Source organism: Micropterus salmoides, unplaced genomic scaffold (genome assembly GCF_014851395.1).
Source record: "Micropterus salmoides isolate LMB-PRFRI ecotype aquatic unplaced genomic scaffold, ASM1485139v1 Ms_hic_scaffold_15, whole genome shotgun sequence".
Lineage (NCBI taxonomy): Eukaryota > Metazoa > Chordata > Actinopteri > Centrarchiformes > Centrarchidae > Micropterus > Micropterus salmoides.
The window spans coordinates 7723115-7738598 of NW_024040596.1; the positions used below are offsets into that span (position 1 = coordinate 7723115).

At 39.0% G+C, this 15484-nt stretch overlaps 1 protein-coding gene across 1 annotated transcript in view; it reads left to right on the forward strand.

The window, feature by feature from the left end:
- lrp1bb (low density lipoprotein receptor-related protein 1Bb) overlaps positions 1-15484 on the forward strand; it is a 264366-nt gene that overhangs the window by 218704 nt on the left and 30178 nt on the right. Inside the window, exons 58-69 of the mRNA XM_038720173.1 lie at positions 487-609; positions 4966-5147; positions 5298-5497; positions 5808-5996; positions 6125-6273; positions 6553-6646; positions 6935-7051; positions 7752-7871; positions 8743-8862; positions 11828-11944; positions 13056-13162; positions 14963-15095. Coding sequence (XP_038576101.1) covers positions 487-609; positions 4966-5147; positions 5298-5497; positions 5808-5996; positions 6125-6273; positions 6553-6646; positions 6935-7051; positions 7752-7871; positions 8743-8862; positions 11828-11944; positions 13056-13162; positions 14963-15095 — 1651 coding nt within the window. The remainder of the gene's footprint in view (positions 1-486; positions 610-4965; positions 5148-5297; positions 5498-5807; positions 5997-6124; positions 6274-6552; positions 6647-6934; positions 7052-7751; positions 7872-8742; positions 8863-11827; positions 11945-13055; positions 13163-14962; positions 15096-15484) is intronic.

The window sequence follows — 15484 nt, forward strand, 5'->3', positions numbered from 1 at the left end:
TATGTTGATTAAAATAGAACTGTCAGAAGCTCATAAGAGTGACACTGAAAAATGTGGCTGAAATGCCTCCTGTGTAGGCAAGCTGTTAGGGTTAATATCAGTCTATCTGTTAACAGTCTTTGGATTCTGCATGTTACAGCAAACATTTGCTCCTAAATTGCATTCAAATCTCAATTTAACAGCCATACTCCGCTCTGTTTCTTTGCACTGTCAAGTGTGCATCATGGAAATGCTGTAAAGAAAGAATTAACAAGGGATTTTTTAACCCCTTATTTTGTGGACCGGCATATCAACGTAACTTTAGGAAACAAACTTTGTAGAACTTGATAATTAATGTACTATGTTGTACACCTTTGTTGCCAATGACGGTGTCTTCTAATATTTTTCCCCCTCACAGGAAACTTAAGATCCCTTATTGTATAATTTTCATTGAAACTATGAATTACATTTTAATATACTTGTGTACTCTATCCTCTGTATTCTCAGGGCCTCAACAATATCATCCACATAGACTTTGACTACAAGAAGGAATTCATCTATTGGGTGGACTCAACCAGGCCAAGTGGTCGAAAGATCAACAGAATGCGCCTCAATGGGAGTGACCTCAAGGTACCACAGGATTCAGTTGTTGTTAGTACATGCCATATGGTGCCTTGTGCCACTTACCCAAGATTCATTGGCTTTACTTTGCTTGCTCCCTGTCCAACATGTGTTTAATAGTCTTTCCTTGCTCTTTCCAGCTGTATTTTTTTCCTAATGAATTTAAATGAACAACCTTTTCTATCGTGAAGATGAGTCATCTGTTTGAGTTTCGAAAACCAAGAATGTCGCTTAAGTGGCTCATTACCACTGCTCATCTGATGATGGTCGCCCTTTATTCTTTTATATAGTCAACATAATGGATTTGTGATGTCGGCAGCAAACGGCCTGTTAGCGTCACTACAATGAATATATGTTAGTAGGAATATCACCAATGGCTTTCAGATAAATGTAACAAGCCTAATGATATAATGGTGCTCTCTGGTGTAATCACCAAGGTTTGACTGGGTCATGGGATCGGAGCCCAGACACTGGGGACACTGAGACGTCAGCAGAGCACCTGCTGGGCCCCCATCCCGCATCTCATTAGCATTGGTGTGTGGGGGCATTAGGCTCATTCAGCTCAATTACTTCCACAGTCTCTGTCTGAGCCACTGCCACAGCTTAGCAAGAGGACAAACTGTCTGAGACACAGATCAGGGCAGGGACAGCTTCTCACATTGGGTTAATTAAAAGAGCCACTGATATCCAGATACTGGCTTACCATATGAGGAAGGAAACGTTGGGGATCAGAGTATTTCTTTGGATTTTTTCTCTGCCAAGATAGGGTTTTCATCTGACCAAGGCAGATATTAATTGAATTGTATGGTTTAATAAAACAGTGTAGGGTAATGTTGGATTTTTTTTATTATTTAGTTTATTTCATATATTAGAGTAAACTGCTGTTCTGTTGTGTACTGATGTCACCGCAGGTATTTCACATTTGATCGCTGATAATTTTATTTGTGTGAAAACAGTTAGTGTTACAACTTGCTACAGTGACAAGAAATGGGCTTTAATTTATATGATCACACTTTAGATTAAGCAAATTATAAAAAAAAACAAGATGCACCAATACATTTGAGTCTTTTGAAGAACATTTCCTATTAATATTTTAATTGAAATGGCTTAAAACAAAAAAGGTTTGTGGCAGCTCAAGGTGACTTCACAGATCAAACATACTCAGGTTTTATCTGTATGTTTTAAAGAGCCATATTCAAACGCTGACATTCCTCACAAGTTAACCTTCAGTTCCACAAAGCAATCTCTTTGATCAAGACGGTGTTTTGCTATGGATAAAGTGAACGAGAGACTTTATGTAATGAGTATCAACTCCTTTTTGCCAGAGGAAGCAGTTTTGATGGAAAATACAGCACAATGAGTGACACTTAAGCTCACACACACTATATATATATATATATATATATATATATATAAAATAAATTTCCCCTTCTCAACCTCACTGTGGGTTGGTATGTGTCATCCTCAGGCTCGGGTCCTGGGAGTTTGAGGGTTCTGCGCAGTATCTTAGCTGTTCCTAGGACTGCACTCTTCTGGGCAGAGACCTCTGATGTTGTACCTGGAATCTGCTGGAGCCACTCTCCCATTTTGTGGGTCACAGCCCCCAGTGCTCCGATTACCACTGGTGCTTTTACTCTCCACATCTTTTCTTGCTCCTCTTTCAGCCCTTGGTATTTTTCGAGCTTCTCATGTTCCTTTTTCTTCATGTTGCTGTGCTTGGGATTGCCACATCTATTTACTGCAGCATTCTTCTGCTGTTTGTCGATCAACACAATGTCTGGTTGGTTAGCTATCACCAGTTTGTCAGTCTGGATCTTGAAATCCCATAGGATCTTAGCTCAGTCATTCTCAACTACCTTAGGAGGTGTCTTCCATTTTGACCTATCAGCCACTTCTTCCATTTGTCGGTGGTACATGCCGTGCAGCGGCTTGTCTTTCCATGAAGGTTCTTCGTCTTCCTTGTCCTCACCCTCGTGTCTCTGCTGCCTGAGGTATTCACTAAGCCCTTCATCTTTGGGGGCCATCTTCCTAATGCATTCCTGGATCTTGGCTGTTTTGTCCTGGACAGTGGTCTTGACACTCACTCGGCCTCCCTTTCTATGCTTGGTGTACAGTCTCAGGTTGCTGGATTTGGGGTGAAACCCTGCATTGTGAGGAGCTTCCTTGTCTTGATGTCAGTGGCCTCTCTCCTCCTTTGGCCAGTTTATTATACCAGCGGCGTATCTGATGACTGCAGGGCGTAGGTGTTGATGGCTCGGATCTTGTTTTTCCCATTCAGCTGACTTTTCAGGACCTGCCTTACTCTTTGTAGGTATTTGGCTATGGCGGACTTCCTTGCTGCCTCCTCATGGTTTCCGTTAGCTGCGGAATTTAGGTATTTGTAGCTGTCCTGAACATCTTCATCAACATCAATTTTGCCTCCTGGTAGTTCAACCCCCCGGTTCTGATCATTTTCCCTCTTTTTGATACATACATGCATAGTTTTTTTCTGTTTTTTTTTTTTTCTGGGATAATGTTTTGTTAGTTGTTAGTTCATTGGCTTTTATCTGCCAGATGGCAATGATGGTTTATTCTGAGCAACTGCTTTTGCAAACTCAGGCTGGACTATCTTGTGGATATTGATGGCGTTCCTAGATTTTGTACATCAGTTGAATACCTATATAATATTTTAACATTATAATCTCGCAATACAAGTAGTATAAGAAGATGGAAATGATCTAGTGCTGCCCCCATCTTACCATACCTGTTAAATTGCAAAAATGTTTACACAGTTTAAAAATACTCATAGGGTACCAATCGGAAAGTTCTACATTGTCAGTTTTTTTGCACTGGCACCCATTTGGTAATTGCCCTGCCCTGAGGTAGGTGAAGTGAGGCGTGTGTTTACACAGAATTTCCATAATCACATTTGCATGACATTGTATTTGCATATTTCCTTGGTCTTAACCATGTCATATTGTGCACACATTTCTAAGAGCAAATTGCTTAAGTTCATGGAAACATACGGTCTCAGTTGTAAATGCACATCAAATTTACTATTTGAATATGATTAAAAGTCAGTACAAATCTGTACCGAGTTAGATAAATTATATTATTATTAATATTAGCCAAAATAGTAGCAGTCATGCAGCAGCAGGAATGACTTGTGCACTCCATCTGTAGTCTTTATTTGAGAGATGTGCTATGCATAATTATGCATGGGTCAAACTGCATCGGTACCTTATTTAGTTAAGTTTTAAGACAAAATAAGTGCATGAACTACTGTGCTTTTCTTCACACCAGACTAATTATCTCTCACTTCCAAGTGAAATCATTTGGATTGTAACAGGTATCACCAGAATCCTGAGCTCCAAAATCTAAATTTTAGCAAAACTCAACACACCATTTATTAAACAAAGACTTATGTAACCAGAGCATCAATTCATGTACTATGTAAGGAAGTCTTGTAGACTATGGCTTTTCATATGATGTGTGTCAGAGTGTCAGATATTGCCAAGCACAGATGCAGGTAAACTAGGGATTGGACCCAAAATGCAGAGACCAAGACTGAACAGAAATAGTTCACTGGTTTTAATAATCTATTCAACACAAGAAGTAAAAGCTTACAACTGTGTGAGGTAGGCCAAGGTTCATAGTCAGGCAGATAGTCCAAACATATGGCAAGATAATTCAGAACAGCACATGCAATAATCCAAAATCCAGAACGGTTAAACAGTCCAAAAGGTACACAAAACCATGATTTTAGTGTAAATTTACATAGCTTTAAAAGACATGTCTTTGCAAGCCACTTTTGGCTGCAACATTTTAATCTCATCTGAAACAGTCTTCTGTACAGTAGGTAACAAATTTATTTTAAAAGCAGCTCAGCTTCCTGTCTACAGCTCTGGTCATTAATGACCGCCCTATAGTATCCTTTAGCAGCATTGCGCCACAGAGGAAATAGCCGTTACTGTGGCAACGCGTGTAGACCAAATCTAAAACATATCTGTCCACCTCATTACAAGTATATTCATTTTAGCTGTTGATGTTAGTAGGTGTGTAATGGGGTTAAAAAATTAGAAGCGCTTGTATTTTTGTATTTGTAGGAGATGATCAAGCAAAGTCAAGTCTCGTGTGGGACATAAAGTGATTTTTATTTCTGCGTTTAAATACATTGCTCTTAACCAATAGCAGATGACCTACCCTTGTACATGCTCTTGTGTTTGATAATGGTTAACTAATGAAAAGGCCAGTTTTGCTAAAATGCCATCCATTGCTTTAAAGTCAGTTTTTTTACATAGTTTTTCACATTTATCAGCGGAAGATAGACTAAAGAATAGATAAACCTCCATATTGAAGTGTGTTTTCCTCTCCCTGCATTACTAGATAGTCCACAAAACAGCAGTGCCCAGCGCCTTAGCAGTGGATTGGATTGGAAAGAATCTGTACTGGTGTGATGCAGAAAGGAAAACACTGGAGGTATCCAAAGCCAATGGCCTCTACCCCACCATCCTGATCAGTTCTAGCCTGAAGAATCCCACGGATCTAGCTCTGGACCCTCAGACAGGGTAAGCATACTGGTATGTTGTTGTCTGAATAAGGACTGATTTCACAGCTTCAGGGCAAACAGGGATAGCGTTGCTCTTTGCAGATGCTTAACCTGGAAACTGTTACAGTACATAGCACATTGAACTGTGCTATACTTCTGAATACTGTAGGTACGTGTTCTGGATAGACTGCTGTGAACCCCCTCACATTGGACGCATTGGCATGGACGGCCGAGGGCAAACGGTTATCATTGACAAGGAGATCTATAGCCCCACTGCTCTCACTATCGATTATACCAACAAGAGGCTCTACTGGGCAGATGACAACCACATCCTGCTTGCCAACATGGATGGCACCCAAAGACGCAAAGGTGAGACCAAGGTGTTTTCCAAGGAATAGTTTGATATTTTGGGAAGTACACTTGCCATGAATGACGTGAATTTGCCATTAAATGTTGGAAAATTAAAGATAGTAGTACGGGGCTATTAGAAATTACAGATCATCAGCCTGATAAATGGATATGTTGTGGATGTGACTGATTGGAAGTTTCAGTCCTTGTTGTTATATATTGTAATGGGCATTTATACGATTGTACCACACAATTAGAGGCACCCTGGTTTGCTAAATTGAATAAAACAGAATTTAATTGAAGTTTGCCATGGCCATTTGTCCCTCTCCAGTGTCCTATGATCACATCCAGGGGGTAATGGCTCTGACTTTGTTTGAGGACTTTGTCTATTGGACGGATGGGAAGTCCAAATCACTACGACGTGCTCACAAGACAACTGGCGCTCAAGGGATGGAGCTCCTTAACTCCTGGCAACCCATCAAATCCATCAAGGTCTACCACTCCCTGCGCCAGCCTGAAGGTATGAAGTCCATCTGGCACTGATGATCATTCTATCCTCCCATGCCAAGCAGTTGCAATGGGCCTCCTTTATAGTTTTAAGAAGAAAATAGTTTGAACACAGTCATGTACTTCTGTCCTTCTGCACAGTACCCAAGCACCAGTGTCAGATTGCAAATGGAGGATGCAGCCACTTGTGTCTTCTATCCCCCGGTGGGGAACACAAATGTGCCTGCCCCACTAATTTTTACTTGGCTGCTGACAATAAGACCTGCCTCTCCAACTGCACCTCCAGTCAGGTCAGCTATATTTCTTTTCCCTCCTACTTCTAAGTTTAGTTTGACAATGTTGTTGCTCTTCTATCCTCATCAGTACTTTTTCCCTGAAGGCAAATAGCTTTACTCTCATATGCTTTCCTCTTCTAACATGTACTGAAGGTCCCAGGAAATGGTTTTATATTGATTTCAACTTTGGCTTTGAAGAATCTTGAAGCTAAAATGGAGAGTCAGGTTTCATGTATTTTATGTATGTTGACTGTGTTTTATTTATTTATTTACATTTCTCTGTGGTACTAACAGTTTCGCTGTGGGACAGATGAGTGTATCCCTTTCTGGTGGAAGTGTGACACAGTGGATGACTGTGGGGATGGATCAGATGAACCTGCTGACTGCCGTGAGTGCCATGTTATTCAAAGGTTACTTTAAAATAGTACTGTACCAGAAGAAGTCAGTTTCTATTTTGGTGTGCTTTGAGGGATATTAAAATTTAATTGGAATTGAAGGGGCTTATGTTACTCTCTTTGATCCATTCACTTTCAATGTAATGACTTTTTTTGTTGTTGTTGTTCACATGTTTAGAATTTATTGGCATCCAACCTCTTTTATGCAATGCTCTAAGGTGATTTCTGATTGAACACTAACAGTATATACTGAGATACAGTTATGAGTTTCTTTCCAACAGCGGAATTCAAATGCCAGCCTGGGCGTTTTCAGTGTGGTACTGGCCTTTGCGCTCTTCCTCCATTCATCTGTGATGGAGAGAATGACTGTGGTGACAACTCAGATGAAGCTAACTGTGGTAAGAATGGAATAACTCAACTATTACTGATTACTGTTTAAGCTGTTTAAATCTAAGGGGTTAATTTTGTCTTTTTTTTTGCCTCTTGCGGTTTGCTCTGCTGTTTGGATTTCTTTTTTATTATTTAATACTAAAACAATTAGTTGATGAATGAATTAGTTGATGAACAGAAAATTAATCAGGACCATTTTTATAGCTGATTAATTGTTTGAATAATTTATCGTTTCAAAATGCCAAACATGTGTTGCTTCCAGCATCTCAAATGTAAGAATCTCCTTCATGTTAATGTAAATTCAAAGTATTCGGGCCTTAGATTTGTCAAACAAAACAAGCTATTTTAGGATGTGACCCTGGGTTCTCAGATCTTGATTGGCATTACATTTTTAGCAGCATTTTTGTTAATATTTCATAGTCTAACCAATACATTCAGTAAAAATCTGCATCCTTTGTCCTGTTTTTTTTTCATGTGTATCCACTTCTGTTTATTTGGAACAAACTGCAAATGTAAAACGCTTCATTAGCAGACACTGTGCGTTTACAAAACCTTTAACGGTAAATGTAAAAGCTTTTACAAAACTAGCTATATTGTAGGTTGAATTACCACCAGTGAGTAGCAGTATTAGTAGTATAGATGGTTTGCTTTGTTTGGCATTTTTTATTGATGCAACCTCCTTCTTCTCCTGCTTGTTTTCACTCTCAGAGACATACATCTGTCTGTCAGGCCAGTTCAAGTGCACAAGGAAACAAAAATGCATCCCTCTTAACTTGCGCTGCAACGGTCAGGACGACTGTGGCGATGGAGAGGATGAGACAGACTGCCGTAAGGCCCTGCATTATTACTTCCACTCTTATTATCGTAGAAATGGCTTTACTGAGCTTTTAGTCTGGGTAGTATTGGAATATATCCCCCATTTGAGAAGTCTCTCTCAACATTGCAGTGAAAACCTAGATAAAACACTATTTTAAGGTTTTAGATATTTTGTTTAAATAGATCTAGTGATCTAGTGGATTAAGAAAAATCAACTTAATTGTCTTCATTTGACATGGTTAATTTATTTTCTATGCTTGGACAGACTATATGACGCCATTAACATTACATAGTCTTCATTAGGTTTTCCAAAGCCAATCCTTGTTATGGCTTGTTCCTGTAGAAAGGGATTAGATATTGAATCACACAGAGGATAAGTACAGATTTTCTCTGCCATGATGTAACTCATCAGAATATCACACCCCAGTCAAGTCTGCTGCTTTTGTCTTACATGTGATTGCAGGAGGGGTGAGCGTGGGGGTAGAGAAAGCAAGAAAGTAAGGAGAGGAAAGAGAGACTTAAAAAAAAACTTTAATTAAAGTGAAGCTAATTACTTCACCCCTTCTTAGACTTCCACAATGATTGGATGTGGCTTTGAATGCACTTTTGTATGAGCACTGCACCACTGAAATTAAAATGCTATCTGAAACAATGCGAGGTTTTATAACAAGCAACTACTGCAACTTTGCCATAATAAATGTTCCCTATATAAGGAAGATGTGTATGTGTTTTTGAAAAGTTAATGGCTTCCTCACTGGTTCTTATATCACTGTAGTTTTTATTCATTGCAAGTTATTTCTACAAGTCCAAATTTCTTCCGGGATGATGATATGGATTACCTTCCTCATTTGCTCACACACACACCCTGCCTCTCTGCCTACAGCTGAAAGTACCTGCTCCCCCGACCAGTTTCAGTGCAAAGCCTCCATGCACTGCATCTCCAAACTCTGGGTGTGTGACGAGGACCCTGACTGTGCAGATGGGTCAGATGAGGCTAATTGCGGTGAGTTGTGAAAACCCACTTAACCATAAATCACACCATTTCACTTATTTTTCAGGTAAAGGGGGAAGAAACTGATTAAATCTGAATTCATTTTGCACATGGCTTCACTCCAGTCCGACTCAGTCCTTCTCCTTGTTCTTGCTGCCTATCTAAATGTGCAGTGGGAGAATGCAATGAAGGACAGCGGTCTCTTTCTTCACGAAGTGTTCAGCATTATGCTCTCAGTTTGCCTGGCATTTTTAGCAGCTCTCGGTGTGTAAATACTGACTTCACACACTTCACAAAAATTCATATAACATCAAACTGACTTTCTTGTTAATACCACAAGTCTTAGGTCAAAGCCATTATTAGCAGGGCAGGGAACCTTGGGAACTTTTTCTTCGTCAACAGAAGAAAAAAAACCTTTTTAGCACTAACCAGGATTATATTTGCTTGGCATGTCTGTAAAGAGCCATAATTCTTTGATAAAGACAACTCGACAAAAAGGCGAAGCTCCTTAATATTTTACAAGTAACCAGTTGGACCAATTTCATTATCCTGTTCCAAATGAAATCCGCTGGATGAAACCATTAATCCTTCTGAAGTTTTCAGAGTTCAAATATATCCTCAGTCATGAAAGATGATGCAAGCTGTCAGCTGTCTGTTGGCGATATTGTCCATGTATTGTCTCTCTCTTATTTATCTCATTACCATTTGTCTTTAAAGAGGTCTTTGTCTTGAATGTTTTGCTCAGACAAAAAATACTATTGAAATGTTTAAAACCAAAATTTGCCATTTTGAGAATTTACCCTTCTCATCAAGCTTTTAATTTGCTTTTGAGGTTGGAAAGGATATTTTAGTATTCCACTTAAAATCTAGAGTGCATTATAAACATGGAGTAAAGCACCAAATTTTTGTAATGGCTGTTAATGAAATCAAGTTGCTGTCAAACACTCGCTTTGTATAGAGGGGAATGCTGCAGGTACTTAAACAAAAGAGGGGGAAAAAACAGCGCATACCCAAGGACACAAATGAAAAATGCAGCTCATATATTGTCATACATCAGTTGCAGACAAAAAATCTAGGATGTCAGTAATTGACAATGTAAAAAATTTGACTATTTTGGCCAACAAGGTAGTGCATTAATGTGATTGAAACCAGTCGGGGAATGTATGTGCAACAAACGTTTGCATGCCTGCACATACATGGGACAAATCAGTCGTGTGTGTGTGTGTGTGTGTGTGTGTGCTGTTTCATAGGTGTGACTATGGAAGAATAATGACCCTGTTAGCTTTGTTACTGGTATATTCAACTTGCACAACATTCCAATTTAAGTATTATTAAAAGAGGATTCATGCTTTGATGTTTGATGCCTCACATCTCCTCTAAATAGAATCTTTTGTAATTTTAGCTTGGTTTCATGTCGAGGTTTTGCTACTGTTTAAATGTCAATTAACTTGGCAGACCCTGATGTAATATTGAGTACATGTTTATCCCACCTTGCCTAGTTTACTGATGTTTGACTTTAGCCCCTCTATTAACTGTATGGTACAGTGTTTGTCGGTGTTATCTTATAAGTGGTCAGCTAAAAAGTTCCCACCACTTCAGAAAACACAAAACAGATAATGTTGCTTTATAGCTATTTTATTTTCACTTTGAATTACCTCAGACTGTTTAAGGAAGTTTTGCTTGTTAGCACCGTAATGAGCTCTGACTTGGCAGGAAAAAATAGCTTTTTTTTCCCTGTGTCACATCTTTTATATGCTGTAAGTGACTGAGCTGCTTCCTAATGAATAGCTGCCTTGTGTCCTCCGCTTCTGCACTCAGCTTTCCCTCCTGATTCTCTCCTCCTGCTGTCATGTTGGAAAGAGATCCAGGCAGAATCTGCCACCCTCCTCTTTTGACGCATCTCTTCCCTAACTGATAACAACGTTACCTTGGCCATTATCACTGATGATATCTGCACTGACTTGATTTTTTTAAAAGCAAGCTCTTAGTTTGACTTTGAAAACCCATTCTGAGGAAGTATTGCTGGAGAAAATAGAAAAACAGCTGTTCTTTTTGAAAGAAATGCAGATATTTTGGATAATTTAAACTTTAGCCATTAATGTTTAACACTGGAATGCATGCATATTAGGACTGTAATATTTCCATATTTTTACAACTGCAAGCCACTGTTGACACACTCACCAAAATTCCAGTCAGTTCAAACAGTATATTCAGTAAATAGATAGTAAGACACAGTAAGACTCTCAAATGCCGTTTATTGCATTGTCAATTTGTAACCTGCGTCCAGACCTCTGCATCTCTGCCCCCATCTCTGAATTTTTCAGTCTGATTATCATGCTTGACATTTTGAGTAGGAAGCATTACCTTAGTCAGGCCTTTTGACATATTTACTTTTGGCTTATGTTATTATGTGTCTACTTTCACACCTTGTGAACAAGATGATTAGAGCATTAGAGCTGTTCCCATCACAACAGGACATTTTTCACTGTAAACAGTGGAGATCAGTGTCCTTTTGCAGCAGTAAACATGTTAACAAGTAACAAGGTAACATGGGCAAGAGATGGCATTTATTAATATCAGTATGTCACTGTCATATCTACCCAAGGTACTTGTTTGCACTGACAAGACACTGAAACAGAAACACAGTGTGGGTTCATTATATAACAGCCAAAATCTAATAATCATTCAGCATTTGTTGTGGGGGGTTTTCTGGAAGTTTTCTTGAAGAAAGTTACATTTTGCCAACTTCCTGTCACAAATTCAGTTGAGGATGATTGGTAGCACAGTCAGGTATTTCATCTTACGGTGTTAGCCTCTGGAGTTCATACTGTGTTTTGAACTCAGTGTCAGAGTTGCTCCGGGAAACCCTGAGGAAACGATGATTACACGTAGAAAGTATGATAGCTAGCTCTCTATTAATATTCATGCTCTTTGAAGCCATTTTCATCTTCTTGTTTGTTTGCTCCTGATGAAAAAGATGAAAAGACCTGCGGACCTCATGAATTCCGCTGCGAGAATAACAACTGCATCCCAGACCACTGGAGGTGTGACAGCCAGAATGACTGTGGAGACAACTCAGACGAGGAGAACTGCCGTAAGTACCTGACTCCTTCACTTTCTGTCAGCTCAGTTTGTTCGTTTATATACACTGTTGATGTTCTAGACTCACTTAGGCAGTGAACAATTGGACTACTCTGAAGGCACCTAAGCGCCCCTCCCACAACCACCACAACAACCATCTCCGTCCCCCACACACTCTTGTATCTGTACACCCTGTGTAATGTTTCCCACTATCGAGACAGCCAGGCTGAACTCTCTCTTTAAAACATACTCTTATTATGCAAGCTGTTTCTCTGAGAATAATGAGAGGCTCAGACTCCTGAGCTCTTGATGTCATCTCTTCTCTGTAATTTACCAAGCTCTTATTCCCTTTTGTTTAGACATTCATCATCATTTTTAGAAGAAAACTTTTATTTACTTGTGAAATGACACTCGTAACCCAAGTCGTTAAATTTCATATATTTTGTGCATTCAAGTCCTTCTATGTGTGTATGAGTGGAATTGTTTGCCTGTACATCATATGAGTATGTGCATGCCTTCTGTGTGTTTTTGCTGAGTATGCATCATTTATGTGATTTATTAGATGCTTATTCCCCATACCTATTAATGTCACTTAAAATGCAAATAAAAGCCAGTCAAGTGTTGGATGGCAAATAATTAAGCAGGTGGACCAGCAGACAGTGGAGAGGCTGCAAATCAGATTTTGCTGCAATGCCTGCTGGGAGTCTCTGTTGCAGCACAACTCATAACACACACCCTGCTTTAGCTAACAGTCCGTGATAACAAGGGGAGGGCCAAGACAGTGGATCTGATGCAGCTGTTTAGCTGCGCCCTAATATTGTCCTCAGGGACATACTTGCACTAAATGGCAGATACAAGATTTTTGGCTTCAGAGAGTGTGTTGCCCCCTCCATTGTGAGAGCAGCAATGAATGTATTTACATCTTGATCAGCTTTGCCAGTTTCCCCATTTCTAATAATAAAGTGACTCTAATGAGCTAAAACGATGGTTTTGCCAATGCATTAGTGTGTGATTCTAAACACAGGGCATTTGGCTAATAACAGTATCAGGGGATATGGTTGTTGTGTATAATGCTGGAAAATAATCTCTTTGGCATGATTTTGTATCTGTTGTTCTTAACCTAGAGCCAGTCACCTGTAACCACAAGGACTTTGCCTGCGCTAATGGAAACTGCATCTCCTCCCGATTCCGCTGTGATGGGGACTATGACTGTCTGGATAATTCAGATGAGGCCAGTGTTTGAGATATGTGTACCACTTACTTATAAATAAAATAGGAAGGTATAGCCACATAGTTGCTGCTAATGAGGCACAGATATTAGGAAGACACTAAATAAAGAATAAAATACTGCACACTTCAAAATAGCTCCACAAGAAGAACCCTTTTAAATCAAACTCTGACATTTCGGACGTTGCCTTTTCGGGCATACTGCCTTTTGTCAGTGTGTATGGAATGCATGCCAAGCACTCATCTTATGTAGCCATGTGCTAACCAATATCATTAGGTGGTCCATACTGGTTAATATGAATATTCCAGGTCAGTTTACACAAAATGTGCTATTGGAAATGCAATACAAAATTAAACTACAGTATACGTAGACATATAGAGTATGTACATATGGATAATGTAATTTAGTTTGTATTGGTCTCCTGGAAATTTGTGTGTTAGTATCTGAACGTGCACCACAAGCACAGATTAAATATCCCAACTGGAAAGGGAAATGAAATTGGACGGGTATATTGCCATTTGCAAAGAAAATAATCCCATTCTGGGCATAATTCATTGTGTCGATCCAAATTGCCTCTTCGTGGTTGCTTCATTCCAAAACAATGCTGGACAGAAAATGTTACTGTGATGAGTTATTGTACCTTTGAGTACATTAATGCATGAAATACCTTGTGTTTATTTGCTTCTGAAAATCCTAATCCCCCATGTCTTTCAGCAAAACAAAGACTGCTTGCTTTGTTCATAAATATCCTTGAATATCTCAATTTATGAAGCTGCAAATTGCCATTGTAATTTAACACTCATGTAATATGTGAATAAATTAAATTAAATGTGCCTTTATCTAGAATAGCATGGTGTAAAGAGATTTTTTGCAGGATTCATACAAAGAATGCCCCATCAGTGGTAATGACGCAGTGCAATGCATAATTCAAGGACAAAGGCTTGTTATTACAATTCATTATTCTTGTTAATTTATCGCTCTGTTCAACATTTGCACAGCAATTTTTATATATAATCCCTCTCCATGCAAAGCAGTGCAACCCTAATTAACCCTTTATTATGTGTCTCCCCTCTGCCAACTGCCGGGGTCAGTGCAGGCAAATAGTATCAGGAAAGAAAGTTGCCTTTCAATCAGCATTATAAAAATACAGTGATTATTAAATTTAGTTATTCACCATGGTTTGAACATCCAATATTTTCCTGAGCATGGAATAATACTGTGTTGAAGACTGAGCATGTCCTGTACTCAAGTAGAAATAGTTTGATACCTTGACTTCACTACAGTAAACAAATGCTATTCTACTACAAAAAACAAACAGTATTCCTTCAGCTTTCGAAGATATTCGCAAGTTTCTATATTTAGAACATGTTTTGTTCTATATTTGTTTTTGCTATGTTTTGTTCAAAATCACCACCAAGTCTGTATTGTGAAGAATAATCATTATAATTATTACTTCATTGTTAACTTTTATATCTATAGATGTGGTTAGTGTGTATATTAGGAACAATAATGTCAAAACATTTGGATTTATTCATTCTAAATCAACATGTCATGAACTTCTACTCCTCAGTGTTTTGTGAATGCATAATTACTAGCCCAGGTACTAAAGCAATTCAAATCAACTTTAAAAGACAGTACATCACAGAAGACATGAGACCTCTTTACCACCTATTCAACTTTTTTTTAAGACAATGAACATTAAATCTTGCCTTGAAGATAGTATATCTATAATATAGTATATTTAACGTGCGCTTTCTACCATGAATTTACATTATGTTTTTACTGTATACGGTGTCGTTACAGAAAAGCTGTGAGGCGCACTGTGCAGATGACCAGTTTCGATGTCACAACAACCTCTGCATCTCATTGAAGTGGCTGTGTGATGGCCAAGAAGATTGCAAGATGGGGGAAGATGAGAAAAACTGCCAGGGAACAGGTGCAAAATGATGTCCTAGTTTGTAAGATGTACGATCTACTACTGATTTGCACTTCTGAGTCCTATTTGATGCATAGAACATGCATTTACTGGACTACATGGGTAATAGCTCTTTTCAATCACACGCATGAATTTATACTTGCATACATGAATTTTCTACTTAAAACTTGCATGTGTGTAGCCAGCCAATCTAGATGTCACCACCGATACATGTGTGGCATAGAATATATGGAAGCATCCTCCAGCATCCTCCATCATCCGGCTTCATAAAGGTTTTTACTAGCCGGCTCGCCGGACTCTGTCAGTCTTTGTCTCCCCAGTTCTCCCGGTCATCTGGCAGTGTACTGAATTCAATGCACTCAATACCTGTTTGTGTGCTATGGAGATGG